The sequence below is a fragment of the Amphiura filiformis genome, chromosome 10 (genome assembly GCF_039555335.1).
Source record: "Amphiura filiformis chromosome 10, Afil_fr2py, whole genome shotgun sequence".
In the NCBI taxonomy this organism is placed as follows: domain Eukaryota; kingdom Metazoa; phylum Echinodermata; class Ophiuroidea; order Amphilepidida; family Amphiuridae; genus Amphiura; species Amphiura filiformis.
Genome location: NC_092637.1, coordinates 67493730 through 67515144, shown reverse-complemented (window position 1 = coordinate 67515144; position 21415 = coordinate 67493730). Strand labels below are relative to the sequence as shown.

Below are 21415 nucleotides of genomic sequence, written 5' to 3'. Positions count from 1 at the left end.
TAATCCAGCGTTTGAATCTATCTTGCTCCGTGCCAATGACCTTAGCGTCCCCCACCCAATGACGTGATTCTTGTCAACAACGTGATCTGTTATAGCCGACTTGTGTGTGGCAGTTAACGACTCTTTTCTCCTTGCTCTAGTGACCACTGTGTTGCTGACGTTCACCACTTCACTTTTGTGTTCTTCTAAGCGTGTGCCAAATTTTCTTCCTGTTTCACCAATATAAGACAAATTACAGTTCTTGCAGGGGATTTTATACACTGCCTGAGTGGTGTTGTGAGCGTCTCGCTTATCTTTTGGATGGACCAGTTGCTTTCTGAGGGTGTTATGTGGCCTCATCGCTGTGGATATTTTATAGTTCTTCATTACCTCCACATTACCTCATTACACTCTTTCCGTGACACCTTTCACATATGGTAGAACAACCATGCCTTTACTCTTGTTGTTTTCCTCTGTCTTCTTTGTAGTTTTCTTTGGTTTAACACTCTGCATCTGATCTTTCACTTTCTGAAATGTCCAACTCGGATACCCACAAGTTTGAAGGGCTTTCTGGACTTTCTTTTCTTCTTCGACCTTATCCTCCTCTTCTGTCACTATGGTGTCCTTTCTGTAGTACAACGATCGTATGACCCCAAGCTTTTGGTGCAAAGGATGATGGGATTGGTAATTAAGGTATTGGTCGGTTTGCGTTGGTTTGCGGTAGACCATGAGTTTAACCGTACCATCTTCTTTCCTTACCATGCTTACGATCAATGTGTCTAAAACCGAAGCGAACCTTGTGTTTCTTGCTCAAAAGTAACCTTTATGGAGCCAGACTTATCAACCTGATTGATGTGGTCAGTCAGCTGCTGAACGCCGTCTTTGTTTATAACTTCTATCACATCATCTACGTAACGAAGTCACAGCTTCGGTCTACAGTCGAGGGGAGCTGTAGCAATAGCCTGCTGTTCCAACGCTTCCATAAATATGTTAGCTGCTATCGGCGAAACAGGACTGCCCATGGCTGGCGATAGATTTTTCCCTGAACGTAAAACAGGTGGTCGTTAGGATGAATTCAAGCAATTGTACGACATCATCACTCGATAAGCTGAACCCTGTCTCTTTGTTGTAAACACGAAGAACATTCTCTTCCTCAAGTCTATTTTTCACGATATCCAATACTTGGTCAATCGGAGTATATGTGAACAAACTGACCACATCATGGGAGTCAAGAAAATCCCTAAAAGGAAAACCAACTGGCAACCCAAAAAATCACGCTGTAAATCCCTCTTGCGTCTGTTGTCAGTAACTGCAGTCATTCCTCATCAAGTGTTGACAAAGGCAACAGTGATTGTTGAAACATATATGTGTTATATCAGTAAGTGTCTGTTTTATTTTCTCTTTTTTGCAAAATGACAAACTCGTTATACATATGAGTCGTATGTAACCATGGTAACTGGAGCCCCCTTGTTAGACGCGAGACTTTTCATTTACTAAGGTGTTTACCGCCCTGCCACGAACTGATTTTCAAACACTTTAATTGTTTAATTTTAAATTAAATAATTAATTCTCATAATCTACCGAAAACTAAATTTCGACACATATGGTCCGACAACATGCCTTAAAGATAGGTATCGCAAAGCCTTTAATGGAATAGTTAATGGGATGAGAATACAGATTCGTATATGGTTTTGAAATACCTGCTGGAAATGAAAACAATTGTCAGCCTAATTTTAAATAATTTAAAACCTATATTCTTTTGTTTCTACGGTCCCATGAACTGCCCCCTCCGTGCAGTAAAATGTACAATTCATGTTCGTTTCAGATTTACCTTTGCCATCTGTTACCGTAGTTGGAATCTCTGTTACACTAAGCTGGAACGAGCCTCCGCCGGCATTAGGTAGCAACCCTACAAGAAACATCACACATTATGCTGTCACATTAACTCCACAAGATGGCGGGCCTTCACAAACAGTTTACGTTCCTGCTGAAGCTGGTACAAATTATACGATTTCAGAACTGACACCAAGCACGATGTATAACATTGAAACTCACGCAGTCATAGCAACTGAAGGACAAGGAGAACCTGAGCCTTATGATCTCGGAATACCAACACAAGTTTTTGAAACTCGTAAGCTATACCCTACGAAGATACTGCTTCAGTAGATTGTAAATGAATTGAAAACTTTCTTCACATTTGTTTATTAACTTTGACTATTTCTTGATTAAATATATATCCACCTCTGTGTATTAGAGAGTGTTACGAGTCGTACTGACTCAAGGCCAAATCACCTTTTACCCAAATTCACACGTATGCACAACACAAATACACTGATTGATTAAGCTAACAAAATCTAAGTCTTTAATTGAAAGTAAAATATGATTGGTACATATAACAACAATTGCATACGCAATATAATCACACAATCACAGTTTAAAAATTAATCAGTACTTAACCAGCAGTCTTCTTGTTGGTGATCATAGAGTTCTTGCAATGTTCTGGACGGCTGATGTATATCCTTATTCACTTTATCCTGCGAAAATCAGCGAAGTCCATTGTACACTTGCGTTTATAAATATCCTTGCTTTCTCCAAGCGCTTATCCCCTTGCGCTGCTTTCTCCAAAAATGGTGCTTCTTTCACCAATTACTCTTTCTCCAGGAAACAGGCTTCTTTCGACACTGCTCCACTGTATTTGACAGATGTGGTGTTGTTTTATATTAAACCAGACTCCAGCAATTCAACAGAACTTTAATCCTTTGATGAGGAGGAGCACGTGTACTCATCAATCTCCTTCGTCGATGTATTAAAATTTACTTCCTTTTTGAAGCACGAAGACGACCAACACAATCATGTAGAGTTTACAATCCCTCATGACATTCTGTAAGGTGCCAATTCAAGCTCTCACATTTTATACCAGTACTCATGCAAAACCCATCATCTATCAATACACCATTACTTCATTCCCATCTTCACAACAGATGATGCAATCAAAAAAAGCGCAGTGATCCACAAGCCTCAGCACACTTTACAGATCACGATTTTGAATTGATACATAGTTTAGCTAAATTTCGATATAAATAGATATTATAAATGCTCCAATGCCCAATTTACATATCCTGAAGGAACCTTAAGATGGTGATGAAGTGTAAGTATCATGAGCAGAATTAGTTTGGCGTTATAATTTTTCAACTAGAAATACATGGTTATGGTTTCATGTCCAAAATCCCAAATCGGCCAAATTAGGCTATTTTCATCTAAAATGAAATGGGACATGTGGTCTAAGAATTATTACTTTCATGAAGGATGGTTCATCATATCTGATGCATGGACCAAATTTAGAATGATTTCTGCAACCCTCATCTCCGAAAGTCAGGTGGGTTTTTAAAATAAACGCTGTTAAACTTTAACAGTTCACCGACCCCACGAAAACTGTCACTGGTGTTAAGTGGTTCTATTCCACCACTAATGCGTTTGATAAGTTAATTTGGGACTGTATTAAGAAAAGGCCAGATTAACATCAAGCTGTTCCAATGTAAACACCTATCAATAAGTAATTATTCGAAGCAAAATTTTGCAAAGAAAATTGCTAATTCATTTCAGCGCTTATAATTATTGTCAATGCGTGTATAAATTAGCCGATTGTTATTGAGTTTCATGCAGCTGGGACATATAAATAAGACCTAAGACGAATAGCGATATACACATACTTTATACGTCACTGATTCAATGATACACATACACGAGACGTGCCAGTCATCACTCGATCGATTAAGACGTAAGACGAATAGCGATATACACATAGTTTATACGTCACTGATTCAATGATACACATACACGAGACGTGCCAGTCATCACTCGATCGATTAACACGTAAGACGAATAGCGATATACACATAGTTTATACGTCACTGATTCAATGATACACATGCACGAGACGTGCCAGTCATCACTCGATTGGTGAACTCGGAATAAACCCGGAGATCTCCGGATTTGTTATAAAAACTTAAATTTTACTGTAATTAAAGCACTTCAGGCTTAGTCTTTCACATGTTATTTTGAGCATTATAATCATACAAAAAGGTCAAATTAGATAAAAATTGAGTGCGTCGCTGCGGAGCAAATCACATATTATGGATTTAAGTGGGTCATAAAATGTTTAACATTCCTTAGCAAAACACTAACTTAAAAAAGTAGCCTTTATACAGTGGAGCATTGGGATAGAATTCGCTGAATCACAATACTAAAGCAGCTCGTAATGTCAACGATATTAAATATCAGTTCAAAAGCTCCACGTAATAACCTCCTTTCTGACTATACAACTTAATTTGAATACTTATTGTTATTATTGATTCTGTTGCTCAATTATGATCTTGTAATTTGTTGCTACATTGAGTGTTATTTAACCCTAGTTCTAAGATTTTTATCTGTTATTAAAAAACTGCACATGCTGACGCCCAAACGACCTAAGCTAATCATAGATCCATCCTTTGCTGTTCATTTTAGTGATGAAAATTTTTACCCCAGCACCATCAAAGATGACCGTGGGGGGATGTGAGGCACACCATTGGTTTCTACAGTAAAGTCAATGATTTTCATTTCGCTCTGGTAAATTATTCCCAGAGCTATTAATTTTCTAGTAGAAATTTTATCCGAAAATCAATTTTGCCTATACTTTTGTACATAGCCATAATTTACCACAATTTGCATGGGCGCCCTCACATTATGACATCATAACAACATTATGTGGGGAATGTTTGTACTTATGTTGGCATCATTTGATAGAGGGGACCCATAGCTATACATTGGTAACAAATATAGCTGTATAATGACGTTTATAAATGAAAATTGGGGGGTAACAACCACCTACCCCCCCTTCGTAGTCCGAGTTACAAAATATGACTCAGTAGTTAATTTTGTTCCATCGCCGAACAACTTTGTATTATTAAATGATTGTTGAATGAGTTCCATGACGGATTAAATGTAAATGAGAATATACAATCTGTCTCAAAGAAAACGTGGCAAGTGGAAATGATGCTTATATTAACGTCAAGGGAGCAGCAGCGTTTAAATACCGTTTGTTTCTTTCATTCATTTTGGTTTCGGCAATCCAGAGATCTGCTTCACTAAACACAAATGGATGAAAACCCTTTTGTGCTACTTTTTAGAAAATTGAATAGAATTTTATATCCAAATACCTGTACAGTACAGTTAAAGGTCATATATATTGCTCGGACAACATCATATCATTGGTAAGCTAATATGTTGAGAAAATAAGACGTTTAAAATTGATATTCTCCAAAAACCAACTTAAGCGATAAGTTCCTTCGAACGAGACAGATTTGACCTAGAAAAAAACTGACGTCATGAAATGACTGTGCCTGCTTTGCGAGAAAGGACTATAAACATTCTCAATGAACAGAACGTATACTGTTGTTGTTCACAGAAAAAAACCTCTGAATTAATTATTACAAATTTAATGGTTTTTAAACATATGGATAAAATCAACCGCCTCTTTTTTTATATATATTAGTAACTTGTGATATTACAATTCATATGTATATCAATATCATGAGAAATATTTGGGCTAAAAAATATAAAAAATAATTTTAGCTTAGAATTTCAGCGTGATGAGTCTGAGACTAGCATATAAACCGTGTTAAGTCCACAAACTCATGTACCTGATTTCCCTGTGCGATAATGCAATGTTATAGTTATTATAGTTTCAGTTGGATGAAATATTACAAAGCAAACGCATAGTAACAATACTGTGTGAGGCATTGTTTACCAAATGAGAAGAATAGTCTGCATATTGTTATGCAGCATTGTTATGGTAAATAATAGTACAACTCATTGTTGCTAATGTCAAACTTGTCAAAGTGATTGTGATTGTGTCACACAAGTAAATGAGAGCATTATATAGTGTCCGGTTCATTTACGTAAGTCATCAGCCCGCTGCCTTGAAAATTAATTTCGCTTCAAACCGGGGAAGAACACGTACGAGCCCGAATTTACCCACACAATTTCTCTTTTTTCAGGAGAAATACGCATAAAAAATTGCAACGAGTGTCAATGTAATGATAATAATTATTCTCTTCGAATAGAGATAAACTTGTTTTTGCAATAAACCTGCCCTTTAAATCACTGCGCTTTTGATTTTACCCCTTCGTTGTTAACTAAACATTACGAGATTAAAACAAGCAAATTGAACAGAGCAAACGGCATTTGAAAACTTAGACTGCGCCCTTGATATGACGTTGATATAAGCATCATGTCACAACAGTATTTGAGGGCGCTTGCACAATTTGTTTGAGACAGGCTCTACTACTATAGTATGCGATGACCTACAGCCGTCCGAGGAGCTAAAGGGCCCTGAAAAATAATGACCACAAATTTTTCTGGGAAATTAAGTTTATATGCCTTTCTATGGGGTTGACCCATAATTTTCATGTCAAAAAAGGGGTGGGGGCTGAAATGTTTTAGGTTTGTAAAGGGGGCCTCGAAAAATTTTTGCGATGAAATTTTTTTTGCATCAGGCCTCCCTAACAAGTGTTTGTGAACGGTCCCTAATTACGTGTCCTGACCAGATTAACGATGTGGAGAAAATTGCAAAATGATTTCTTTGTCATTTCAGTTTCGACATGTCCACCTGATAAATTCTTCTGCGCCGACGGACCATGTGTCTTCAAAGACTGGGCATGTGATATGTTTGAAGACTGTACTGATGGCAGTGATGAAGACGACGCTTTCTGTGCTACATGCCCATTTAAGTTTCTCTGTTCAAATGGCCAATGTATAGACAAACAAAATGTTTGCGATGGAATAAATCAGTGTAGAGACAACAGCGACGAAACTCAATTTTGCGGTGTCGGTAAGTTAATAAGTAGGGTTTGAAATGATAAACTCAATGATATAAAAAACACCAACATTTGGTTTCTTCTTTGCATGGAATTGTATCATCACAGACACAAATCTAAATATAACTAGACATGTACATAACTGTGGTCTAAGACCACGAACACAGCCGTTGTGTGACCCTTAATGACCTTTGACCCCAAAATCTCTGAACACCCCATTGACATTGGCGAATGTCAATGCATATGTGCACGTGGCATCACTCTGGTATATGTTATTTGCGCTCGAAGAGGCATTTTGCAGGAATTTCGTTTTAGACCGGAAGTGACCCCTTAATAACCTTTGACCCCAAATAAAAAATTACCACGCATTCACTGGGTAATAACAATTCACGTATAAACATACCGTTACAATGCTATGTTTTTCTTGGTTAATAAAAATGTTTGAAGGTATTTCGTTTTATACTGGAAGTGACCCCTTAATGACCTTTGACCCAAAATCTGTGAAGACCCCATAGACACTGGGTATTAACAATGCATGTGTGCAAGTGGCATCAGTCTCCTATGTAATTTGTGGGAGAAGAAGCATTTTAAAGGTATTTCGTTTTATTCCGGAAGTGACCCCTTAATGACCTTTGACCCCAATTAAAAAATACCACATATACATTGGATAACCACAATTCATTTCTGAACATACTGTTACTGGCCCAAGTTTTTCTTACCAAATAAAAATTGTTGAAGGTTTTTCGTTTTATACCGGAAATGACCCCTTAATGACCTTTGACCCCAAATCTGTGAGGACCCCAAAGACACTGGATAATAACAATGCATGTGTGCAAGTGGCGTCACTGTCTGTCCTACGTAATCTGTAGGAGAAGAAGCAAATTGAGTTAAAATCACATTTTTTACCCCTATGACCCCTACGTTACCTTTGACCCCACAAGTTTCATGTGACATGTAGGGGCATGGTCAATGATAGTTATGACCAAGTTAGGTCAAAATCAGTGTAAGCATGTTAGTGCTAGAGCTGCGTAATTTGTGGGAGAAAAAGCATTTTAAGGTATTTCGTTTTATACCGGAAGTGGCCCTTAATGACCTTTGACCCTAAATAAAAAAATACCACATATACACAGGGTAACTACAATTTATGTGTGAACATACCGTTACTGTCCTATGTTTTTCCTAGCAAGTAAAAAATGTTGAAGGTTTTTCGTTTTATACCGGAAGTGACCCCTTAATGACCTTTGACCCCAAATCTGTGAGGACCCCATAGACACTGGGTATAATGAATGACAAAGATAAAAAGACTAGTTTGCGTCTGACGTCATCTGTCAATCAAACTCCGAGCACGGTTTGTTTACAAGTGTCGTGATGATGACTTGCTGAACGCGGATTTATAACCGGGCGCCTTATTGTTAATTTGCACCCTTCGACATGCAAACCATCTCAAAAGTTAGGTCTTTATAGAAGGCAACTTTCTTAACCGAAGGCACCATGTCCACAATGCCTAGAAAAGCTGCTTTTCGCCTTGTAAAGTACGTAATTTTCGCCATCCTCGCCATTCACTGCTATTCCTTTTCTCCGATCGGCACCAGCCAGATGAATCGACCGTCCTTATACGCGCTATTAGCCAATCAAGGATCGTAGAGAATTTGATTGACAGTGACGTCATCAGACGCAAACTAGTCTTTTTATCTTTGTCTTTCATTATAATAGCAATGCATGTGTGCAAGTGGGGTCACCGTCATACGTAATCTGTAGGAGAAGAAGCATTTGGAGTTGAAATCACGTTTTTGACCCCTATGACCTCAGCGTGACCTTTGACCCCACAAATTTCATGTAACGTGTAGGGGCATGGTCAATAATAGTTGTGACCAAGTTAGGTCCAAATCGGTGTAAGCATGTGAGTGCTAGAGCAAATGTAATGGTCGGCAGAAAGAAAGAAAGAAAGAACTGGACTTAGCTGTGGTCTAAGACCACAAACACAGCCGTGTTGTAACCCCTTAATGACCTTTGAACCAAAATATATGAAAACCACATAGACATTTGGGTAATGTCAATGCTTGTGTAGACGTGGCATCACTTTGCAATGTTATTTGTGCCAGAAGGGGCGTTTTGAAGGTTTTTCGTTTTATACCGGAAGTGACCCCTTAATGACCTTTAACCCCAAATCTGTGAGGACCCGATAGACACTGGGTAATAACAATGCATGTGTGCAAGTGGTGTCACTGTCCTACGTAAATTGTGGGAGAAGAAGCATTTTAAATGTATTTCGTTTTATACCGGAAGTGGCCCTTAATGACCTTTGACCCTAAATAAAAAAAATACCACATATACACAGGGTAACTACAATTTATTACTCCATAGACATTGGTTAATGTCAATGCATGTGTGCTAGGGTGCATCATCCGCCCCTTTTTGTCAGAGTTTTATCTGTCCCCAGTCTAAAAAGTTTCCATTTGGGTAGAAACCATCACCAGTAAAATTTTAGGTAAATTGAAGTTGGTTTGGGTGGGCCACCGCGCGTTTGAAATTTTCAACTGCAAGGTTGCCGAATTCGGCAGGTTTAAAATGGAAAATTGCTGAATTATAGTTTTTAAGTCCAATTAAAGTGGTCAGGTTGTCATAATAAGACTCATATATGTGATTTTGATAATAACAATCCTAAACAAACCTATTTTAAACTACTTGACCATTTAAAACACTATTTTTGTACTATTTGTATTATATTGTGTGATTTAATGCCACAAAGTACAATATGACAATGGCAATTTGACCCCTGGAAAATCTCATTGAAGTATGTCGTCCAGTATAGCTCTTCATTGTCCAGTTATTGGTTGTCTGGACTTAACCCATACCTAAATATAAAAGTCACAACTCATTCAGTTTCTTAGCAATTGACCCCCAAACTTGGTATTTGGTCATATTTGTACAATATAATACGGACCAATCTATGCCGCAAGATGGCAATTTTACGGGACCACATAAAAAGGGTCCAGCTACAGAAACATCTTAATATCTCAATGCGACCGGTATGAAATTCTATTTTATTCCCATGCAAAAGGGATGTTCTTAAGTTCCTAAAAATGTATGTTTCATTTTGTATATTTCTATAGTTTTGATAGTAAACAAGCCTCCACAAAAAGCTAAGAAGTGCGGAATTTGGTATTTTGCTGCATGCCGAGTACCAAGTTTAGGGGTCATTTTTTCACATACCGGGACTAGATGAGTTTTGACCTTTGTATTGGGTAGGGTAATGTCCAGACAGCCAATAAAAGAACAATAAAGAGCTATACTGGCTGACCATAGATTTTAAAATCTATGGGCTGACATACTTCATTGAGAATTTCAGGGGTCAAATTGCCATCTTGCAAATTGCGGCATATATTGGTCTGTAATACTGTACATTTTACAAATTACTAATTGTGGGGGCCAATGTCTCAGAACTGCATGAGTTNTGACATTTATAGTGGCTATGGGTCATATCCAGAAACCAATAACTGGACAATGAAGAGATATACTGGCTGACATACTTCAATGAGATGTTTTAGGGGCGTCAAATTGCCATCTTGCTGATTGCGGCATAGATTATTGGTCAGTAATACTGTCCAAGTACCAAGTTTGGGTGTCAATTGCTCAGAAACTGAATGAGTTGTGACTTTTATTTTAGGTATATAGGTTAAGTCCAGACAACCAATAACTGGACAATGAAGAGATATGCTGGCTGACATACTTCATTGAGATTTTGCAGGGGGTGCCATATTGTACTTCAATGGTATTATACACAACACAATACTTGCAAATAGTAGAAAAAATAGTGTTTTAAATGGTCAGGTAATTTAAATTAGGATTGTTTAGGATTGTTATTATCACATCCACATACAGGAGTCTTATTATGACAATTTGACCGCTTTAATTGGACTTAAAGGCTATAATTCAGCATTTTTCCATTTTAAACCTTCTGAATTCGGCAACCTTGCAGTTGAAAATTTTAAATGCCCGGTGGCCCACCTAAACGAACTTCAATTTACTTAAAATTTTACTGGTGATGTTTTCTATCCAAATGGAAACTTTTAGATTGGGGACAGATAAAACTTTGACAACAAGGGGCGGATGATGCACCCTCATGTGTGCACGTGAAATCAGTTTGCCATGTTATTTGTGGCAGAAGAGGGCATTTTGAAGGTTTTTCGTCTCAGACCGGAAGTGACCCTTAATGACCTTTTACCCGAAATAAAAAAAATACCACATATACACTGAGTAACATCAATTCATGTGTGAATGTAGCGTCTCTGTGCTATGTTTTTCATGGCTGATAAATTTTTTAACGTTATTTCGTTTTATACCGGAAGTGACGCCTTAATGAGCTTTGACCCCAAATAAAAAAATACCACATATACATTAGGCAAACAAAATTCATGTGTGAACATACCATCACTCTCCTATGTTTCTCTTGGCTAATACAAATTTTTGAAGGTATTTCGTTTTACACCGGAAGTGACCCTTTAATGACCTTTGGCCCCAAATATGTGAGGACCCCATAGAAACTGGTTAATAACAATACATGTGTGCAAGTGGCGTCACTGTCCTACATAATTTGTGGGAGAAGAAGCATTTTAAAGGTATTTCGTTTAATACCGGAAGTGACCCCTTAATGAGCTTTGACCCCAAATAAAAAAATACCACATATACATTAGGCAAACAAAATTCATGTGTGAACATACCATCACTCTCCTATGTTTCTCTTGGCTGATACAAATTTTTGAAGGTATTTCGTTTTATACCGGAAGTGACCCTTGAATGACCTTTGACCCCAAATATGTGAGGACCCCATAGAAACTGGTTAATAACAATACATGTGTGCAAGTGGCGTCACTGTCCTACATAATTTGTGGGAGAAGAAGCATTTTAAAGGTATTTCGTTTAATACCGGAAGTGACCTTTGACCCTAAATATAAAAAAATACCACATATACACTGGGTAAACGCAATTCATGTGTGAACATACCATTACTCTCCAATGTTTTTCTTGGCTGATAAAAATTTTTGACAGTTTTTCGTTTTATACCGGAAATGACCCCTTAATGACCTTTGACCTCAAATCTGTGAGGACCCCATAGACAGTGGGTAATAACAATGCATGTGTGCAAGTGGCGTCACTGTCATAAGTAATCTGTGGGAGAAGAAGCATTTTGAAATGAAATCACGTTTTTGACCCCTATGACCCATGTGTGACCTTTGACCCCACGAGTTTCATGTGACATGTAGCGGCATGGTCAATGATATTTATGACAAAGTTAGGTCAAAATCGGTGTAAGCATGTGAGTGCTAGAGCAAATGTAATGGTCGGCAGAAGAAAGAAGAAAGAACCTGTAAGAAAAAAGACACAGCCGTAGTCAACGGCTGTGTAATTCCAGGTTGCGATTATCCTTAGCTCGTAACGGCTTGAGGCTCCCAGATGTAGTTAATTGTTATGTGCAGATCAGATAGTGTGGGAGGCTTTAGCTGGAGGTCCTGTACCCATCCTAAAAACAGATCATTTAAAAGTACAATAATATCACATGATCCATTAGATTCATTTAGCATGAAAGCAATTATTGTGTTTTATTTGTTTTACTTATTGCTTAACACAATTTAACCATTTAATTACAAATAATGAATTTCTTTTAAGATTTGCAAACTACCTGAACATAATTATGCGCATTTTATAAACTAAATTTGGACTTAACCTTCACATTATTGCACTCACCCGACGACTGTTCTGTAAAACTGTTATTAGAATATTTTTAAATTACATCTTATAATGCTTTAAATTTGTGATAATGATGTCAGAATAAAGATCTCGACTGATTATATAATATTTTGTAGCGTTGGAGTAAGAAAAATTGTACGATCCATTTTGGTCCTTTAACAGGGAAGTGTGTTTGTGTTTACTTATTTTTAAACAGTTCAACTATTTAATTGCAAATTAAGACTTGGAAAATAGTTCAAAATATTTACCTTTTTTTATAGTATTCTAAAAAACACCTACCCGACAATTGACCTTGTAATATTAGATGTGGTAAAACTGTTACTAGAATAAAATACATTTCTTAAAATCATATCATATTATGCTCAACATTATTTTATGAAACTGATGTCAGAAAACAGATTCATAAACGTAATATTTCCTTCATATCGACCAAAATTTCGACTGATTAAATAATAAATATTTGGTATTTGACGCATCGTACTATAATACGGTCTATGGTCACATCACCACCCCACCCCCCCCCCCCCCCCCCCCCCCCCCCCTTCATGCAGCTAAGTCTAAAACTCTTCGGGAAACAATTCATTTCAGATATACCGTCACCATCCGTTGCCAATGTGGGAATAGGAGTAGGTTCCGTTGTACTAAGTTGGGACGAGCCTCCGCCAACACTAGACAGCAACCCTCCGAGAAACATCACACTCTATGATGTCACATTAACGCCACAAGATGGCGGGCCGTCACAAACTGTTTACGTTCCTACTGAAGCTGGTACAAATTACACGATTACAGGATTGAAACAAGGAACGATGTATGACATTGAAACCCGTGTAGTCATAGAAACTGAAGGACAAGGAGATCCTGAGCCCTATGATCTTGGAATACCTCCACAGGTTTTTACACCATGTAAGCCATTTTATTCAAAGTCACATTGTATTGAAAAGTTTAGCTTAAAATGATATGTTAACGTGAGATGAGAATGAGATGTGTTATTAGTGATAGAAATAACGACTGTGGAGATATGAGCGATGACGAAAAAGCATGATACCGAACACAGGTAAGGTGATACATACCTCACCACCAATAAAAAAAATAAAAAAATAACAATTAAAACTAGTGGCAAATGGTGGTCATAGACCACAAACTTAGGTGGGGCATGTTGGTGTTGTGGAGGTATCTGACTCCTGCAAAATGTTCCAAAAATGTTCCCCTAGTCATGAAGTTTGTTGTCACCGAGTTTTGAGTCATGTACTCCTTACAGATGTCCAGAAAATGCAATTCTAATATTTGACCCCAGATGACCTTTGACCTGACCCCTGCAAGATGTTCCATAATTCCCCTGGTCATGAGGTTTGTTGTCAACGAGTTTGAGCCCTGTACCTCTTACAGATGTCCAGATAACGCAATTCTAAGATTTGGCCCCAGAATGATGTCCTTTGATCTGACCCCTGCAAAATGTTCCAACATGTTCCCCTTGTCATGAGGTTGTCACCGAGATTGAGCCCCGTACCCCTTACAGATGTCCAGATATTGAAATTCGAAGATTTGACCCCAACTAACCTTTGACCTGACCCCTGCAAAATGTTCCAAAATGTTACTCTTGTCATCAAGTTTATTGTCACTGAGTTTGAGCCCCGTACCCCTTACATATGGCCAGAAAATGCAGCATTTCTAAGATTTGACCTCTGCATGATCTATGACCTGACCCTTGCAAAATGTTCCCCTGGTTGTGAGGTTTGGTGTCACTGAGTTTGAGGAGGAGGGGTCCCAAATATACAAGGGGTCTAACTAAACATTACGAGATTAAAACAAGCAAATTGAACAGAGCAAACGGCATTTGAAAACTTAGACTGCGCCCTTGATATGACGTTGATATAAGCATCATGTCACAACAGTATTTGAGGGCGCTTGCACAATTTGTTTGAGACAGGCTCTACTACTATAGTATGCGATGACCTACAGCCGTCCGAGGAGCTAAAGGGCCCTGAAAAATAATGACCACAAATTTTTCTGGGAAATTAAGTTTATATGCCTTTCTATGGGGTTGACCCATAATTTTCATGTCAAAAAAAGGGGTGGGGGCTGAAATGTTTTAGATTTTAAAGGGGGGGGGGGGCTCCGAAAATTTTTTGCGATGAAATTTTTTTGCATCAGGCCTCCCTAACAAGTGTTTGTGAACGGTCCCTAATTACGTGTCCTGACCAGATTAACGATGTGGAGAAAATTGCAAAATGATTTCTTTGTCATTTCAGTTTCGACATGTCCACCTGATAAATTCTTCTGCGCCGACGGACCATGTGTCTTCAAAGACTGGGCATGTGATATGTTTGAAGACTGTACTGATGGCAGTGATGAAGACGACGCTTTCTGTGCTACATGCCCATTTAAGTTTCTCTGTTCAAATGGCCAATGTATAGACAAACAAAATGTTTGCGATGGAATAAATCAGTGTAGAGACAACAGCGACGAAACTCAATTTTGCGGTGTCGGTAAGTTAATAAGTAGGGTTTGAAATGATAAACTCAATGATATAAAAAACACCAACATTTGGTTTCTTCTTTGCATGGAATTGTATCATCACAGACACAAATCTAAATATAACTAGACATGTACATAACTGTGGTCTAAGACCACGAACACAGCCGTTGTGTGACCCTTAATGACCTTTGACCCCAAAATCTCTGAACACCCCATTGACATTGGCGAATGTCAATGCATATGTGCACGTGGCATCACTCTGGTATATGTTATTTGCGCTCGAAGAGGCATTTTGCAGGAATTTCGTTTTAGACCGGAAGTGACCCCTTAATAACCTTTGACCCCAAATAAAAAATTACCACGCATTCACTGGGTAATAACAATTCACGTATAAACATACCGTTACAATGCTATGTTTTTCTTGGTTAATAAAAATGTTTGAAGGTATTTCGTTTTATACTGGAAGTGACCCTTAATGACCTTTTGACCCAAAATCTGTGAAGACCCCATAGACACTGGGTATTAACAATGCATGTGTGCAAGTGGCATCAGTCTCCTATGTAATTTGTGGGAGAAGAAGCATTTTAAAGGTATTTCGTTTTATTCCGGAAGTGACCCTTAATGACCTTTGACCCCAATTAAAAAATACCACATATACATTGGATAACCACAATTCATTTCTGAACATACTGTTACTGGCCCAAGTTTTTCTTACCAAATAAAAATTGTTGAAGGTTTTTCGTTTTATACCGGAAATGACCCCTTAATGACCTTTGACCCCAAATCTGTGAGGACCCCAAAGACACTGGATAATAACAATGCATGTGTGCAAGTGGCGTCACTGTCTGTCCTACGTAATCTGTAGGAGAAGAAGCAAATTGAGTTAAAATCACATTTTTTACCCCTATGACCCCTACGTTACCTTTGACCCCACAAGTTTCATGTGACATGTAGGGGCATGGTCAATGATAGTTATGACCAAGTTAGGTCAAAATCAGTGTAAGCATGTTAGTGCTAGAGCTGCGTAATTTGTGGGAGAAAAAGCATTTTAAGGTATTTCGTTTTATACCGGAAGTGGCCCCTTAATGACCTTTGACCCTAAATAAAAAAATACCACATATACACAGGGTAACTACAATTTATGTGTGAACATACCGTTACTGTCCTATGTTTTTCCTAGCAAGTAAAAAATGTTGAAGGTTTTTCGTTTTATACCGGAAGTGACCCCTTAATGACCTTTGACCCCAAATCTGTGAGGACCCCATAGACACTGGGTATAATGAATGACAAAGATAAAAAGACTAGTTTGCGTCTGACGTCATCTGTCAATCAAACTCCGAGCACGGTTTGTTTACAAGTGTCGTGATGATGACTTGCTGAACGCGGATTTATAACCGGGCGCCTTATTGTTAATTTTGCACCCTTCGACATGCAAACCATCTCAAAAGTTAGGTCTTTATAGAAGGCAACTTTCTTAACCGAAGGCACCATGTCCACAATGCCTAGAAAAGCTGCTTTTCGCCTTGTAAAGTACGTAATTTTCGCCATCCTCGCCATTCACTGCTATTCCTTTTCTCCGATCGGCACCAGCCAGATGAATCGACCGTCCTTATACGCGCTATTAGCCAATCAAGGATCGTAGAGAATTTGATTGACAGTGACGTCATCAGACGCAAACTAGTCTTTTTATCTTTGTCTTTCATTATAATAGCAATGCATGTGTGCAAGTGGGGTCACCGTCATACGTAATCTGTAGGAGAAGAAGCATTTGGAGTTGAAATCACGTTTTTGACCCCTATGACCTCAGCGTGACCTTTGACCCCACAAATTTCATGTAACGTGTAGGGGCATGGTCAATAATAGTTGTGACCAAGTTAGGTCCAAATCGGTGTAAGCATGTGAGTGCTAGAGCAAATGTAATGGTCGGCAGAAAGAAAGAAAGAAAGAACTGGACTTAGCTGTGGTCTAAGACCACAAACACAGCCGTGTTGTAACCCCTTAATGACCTTTGAACCAAAATATATGAAAACCACATAGACATTTGGGTAATGTCAATGCTTGTGTAGACGTGGCATCACTTTGCAATGTTATTTGTGCCAGAAGGGGCGTTTTGAAGGTTTTTCGTTTTATACCGGAAGTGACCCCTTAATGACCTTTAACCCCAAATCTGTGAGGACCCGATAGACACTGGGTAATAACAATGCATGTGTGCAAGTGGTGTCACTGTCCTACGTAAATTGTGGGAGAAGAAGCATTTTAAATGTATTTCGTTTTATACCGGAAGTGGCCCCTTAATGACCTTTGACCCTAAATAAAAAAAATACCACATATACACAGGGTAACTACAATTTATTACTCCATAGACATTGGTTAATGTCAATGCATGTGTGCTAGGGTGCATCATCCGCCCCTTTTTGTCAGAGTTTTATCTGTCCCCAGTCTAAAAAGTTTCCATTTGGGTAGAAACCATCACCAGTAAAATTTTAGGTAAATTGAAGTTGGTTTGGGTGGGCCACCGCGCGTTTGAAATTTTCAACTGCAAGGTTGCCGAATTCGGCAGGTTTAAAATGGAAAATTGCTGAATTATAGTTTTTAAGTCCAATTAAAGTGGTCAGGTTGTCATAATAAGACTCATATATGTGATTTTGATAATAACAATCCTAAACAAACCTATTTTAAACTACTTGACCATTTAAAACACTATTTTTGTACTATTTGTATTATATTGTGTGATTTAATGCCACAAAGTACAATATGACAATGGCAATTTGACCCCCTGGAAAATCTCATTGAAGTATGTCGTCCAGTATAGCTCTTCATTGTCCAGTTATTGGTTGTCTGGACTTAACCCATACCTAAATATAAAAGTCACAACTCATTCAGTTTCTTAGCAATTGACCCCCAAACTTGGTATTTGGTCATATTTGTACAATATAATACGGACCAATCTATGCCGCAAGATGGCAATTTTACAAGACCAAATAAAAAGGGTCCAGCTACAGAAACATCTTAATATCTCAATGCGACCGGTATGAAATTCTATTTTATTCCCATGCAAAAGGGGATGTTCTTAAGTTCCTAAAAATGTATGTTTCATTTTGTATATTTCTATAGTTTTGATAGTAAACAAGCCTCCACAAAAAAGCTAAGAAGTGCGGAATTTGGTATTTTGCTGCATGCCGAGTACCAAGTTTAGGGGTCATTTTTTCACATACCGGGACTAGATGAGTTTTGACCTTTGTATTGGGTAGGGTAATGTCCAGACAGCCAATAAAAGAACAATAAAGAGCTATACTGGCTGACCATAGATTTTAAAATCTATGGGCTGACATACTTCATTGAGAATTTCCAGGGGGTCAAATTGCCATCTTGCAAATTGCGGCATATATTGGTCTGTAATACTGTACATTTTACAAATTACTAATTTTGGGGGCCAATTTCTCAGAACTGAATGAGTTGTGACATTTATATTGGCTATGGGTCATATCCAGAAACCAATAACTGGACAATGAAGAGATATACTGGCTGACATACTTCAATGAGATTTTTTAGGGGCGTCAAATTGCCATCTTGCTGATTGCGGCATAGATTATTGGTCAGTAATACTGTCCAAGTACCAAGTTTGGGTGTCAATTGCTCAGAAACTGAATGAGTTGTGACTTTTATTTTAGGTATATAGGTTAAGTCCAGACAACCAATAACTGGACAATGAAGAGATATGCTGGCTGACATACTTCATTGAGATTTTGCAGGGGGTGCCATATTGTACTTCAATGGTATTATACACAACACAATACTTGCAAATAGTAGAAAAAATAGTGTTTTAAATGGTCAGGTAATTTAAATTAGGATTGTTTAGGATTGTTATTATCACATCCACATACAGGAGTCTTATTATGACAATTTGACCGCTTTAATTGGACTTAAAGGCTATAATTCAGCATTTTTCCATTTTAAACCTTCTGAATTCGGCAACCTTGCAGTTGAAAATTTTAAATGCCCGGTGGCCCACCTAAACGAACTTCAATTTACTTAAAATTTTACTGGTGATGTTTTCTATCCAAATGGAAACTTTTAGATTGGGGACAGATAAAACTTTGACAACAAGGGGCGGATGATGCACCCTCATGTGTGCACGTGAAATCAGTTTGCCATGTTATTTGTGGCAGAAGAGGGCATTTTGAAGGTTTTTCGTCTCAGACCGGAAGTGACCCTTAATGACCTTTTACCCGAAATAAAAAAAATACCACATATACACTGAGTAACATCAATTCATGTGTGAATGTAGCGTCTCTGTGCTATGTTTTTCATGGCTGATTAATTTTTTAACGTTATTTCGTTTTATACCGGAAGTGACGCCTTAATGAGCTTTGACCCCAAATAAAAAAATACCACATATACATTAGGCAAACAAAATTCATGTGTGAACATACCATCACTCTCCTATGTTTCTCTTGGCTAATACAAATTTTTGAAGGTATTTCGTTTTACACCGGAAGTGACCCTTTAATGACCTTTGGCCCCAAATATGTGAGGACCCCATAGAAACTGGTTAATAACAATACATGTGTGCAAGTGGCGTCACTGTCCTACATAATTTGTGGGAGAAGAAGCATTTTAAAGGTATTTCGTTTAATACCGGAAGTGACCCCTTAATGAGCTTTGACCCCAAATAAAAAAATACCACATATACATTAGGCAAACAAAATTCATGTGTGAACATACCATCACTCTCCTATGTTTCTCTTGGCTGATACAAATTTTTGAAGGTATTTCGTTTTATACCGGAAGTGACCCTTGAATGACCTTTGACCCCAAATATGTGAGGACCCCATAGAAACTGGTTAATAACAATACATGTGTGCAAGTGGCGTCACTGTCCTACATAATTTGTGGGAGAAGAAGCATTTTAAAGGTATTTCGTTTAATACCGGAAGTGACCTTTGACCCTAAATATAAAAAAATACCACATATACACTGGGTAAACGCAATTCATGTGTGAACATACCATTACTCTCCAATGTTTTTCTTGGCTGATAAAATTTTTGACAGTTTTTCGTTTTATACCGGAAATGACCCCTTAATGACCTTTGACCTCAAATCTGTGAGGACCCCATAGACAGTGGGTAATAACAATGCATGTGTGCAAGTGGCGTCACTGTCATAAGTAATCTGTGGGAGAAGAAGCATTTTGAAATGAAATCACGTTTTTGACCCCTATGACCCATGTGTGACCTTTGACCCCACGAGTTTCATGTGACATGTAGCGGCATGGTCAATGATATTTATGACAAAGTTAGGTCAAAATCGGTGTAAGCATGTGAGTGCTAGAGCAAATGTAATGGTCGGCAGAAGAAAGAAGAAAGAACCTGTAAGAAAAAAGACACAGCCGTAGTCAACGGCTGTGTAATTCCAGGTTGCGATTATCCTTAGCTCGTAACGGCTTGAGGCTCCCAGATGTAGTTAATTGTTATGTGCAGATCAGATAGTGTGGGAGGCTTTAGCTGGAGGTCCTGTACCCATCCTAAAAACAGATCATTTAAAAGTACAATAATATCACATGATCCATTAGATTCATTTAGCATGAAAGCAATTATTGTGTTTTATTTGTTTTACTTATTGCTTAACACAATTTAACCATTTAATTACAAATAATGAATTTCTTTTAAGATTTGCAAACTACCTGAACATAATTATGCGCATTTTATAAACTAAATTTGGACTTAACCTTCACATTATTGCACTCACCCGACGACTGTTCTGTAAAACTGTTATTAGAATATTTTTAAATTACATCTTATAATGCTTTAAATTTGTGATAATGATGTCAGAATAAAGATCTCGACTGATTATATAATATTTTGTAGCGTTGGAGTAAGAAAAATTGTACGATCCATTTTGGTCCTTTAACAGGGAAGTGTGTTTGTGTTTACTAATTCTTAAACAGTTCAACTATTTAATTGCAAATTAAGACTTGGAAAATAGTTCAAAATATTTACCTTTTTTTATAGTATTCTAAAAAACACCTACCCGACAATTGACCTTGTAATATTAGATGTGGTAAAACTGTTACTAGAATAAAATACATTTCTTAAAATCATATCATATTATGCTCAACATTATTTTATGAAACTGATGTCAGAAAACAGATTCATAAACGTAATATTTCCTTCATATCGACCAAAATTTCGACTGATTAAATAATAAATATTTGGTATTTGACGCATCGTACTATAATACGGTCTATGGTCACATCACCACCCCCCCCCTCCCCCCTTCATGCAGCTAAGTCTAAAACTCTTCGGGAAACAATTCATTTCAGATATACCGTCACCATCCGTTGCCAATGTGGGAAT

The 21415-nt window shown here is 37.8% G+C and overlaps 1 protein-coding gene across 1 annotated transcript in view; it reads left to right on the top strand.

The window, feature by feature from the left end:
• Positions 1-18208, top strand: part of LOC140163293 (uncharacterized) — a 41170-nt gene extending 22962 nt beyond the window's left edge. The window contains exons 14-18 of the mRNA XM_072186690.1: positions 1805-2110; positions 6614-6850; positions 13173-13487; positions 14834-15070; positions 18174-18208. Of these exons, the coding sequence (XP_072042791.1) occupies positions 1805-2110; positions 6614-6850; positions 13173-13487; positions 14834-15070; positions 18174-18208 (1130 nt within the window). The remainder of the gene's footprint in view (positions 1-1804; positions 2111-6613; positions 6851-13172; positions 13488-14833; positions 15071-18173) is intronic.
• Positions 18209-21415: the final 3207 nt, after the last annotated feature.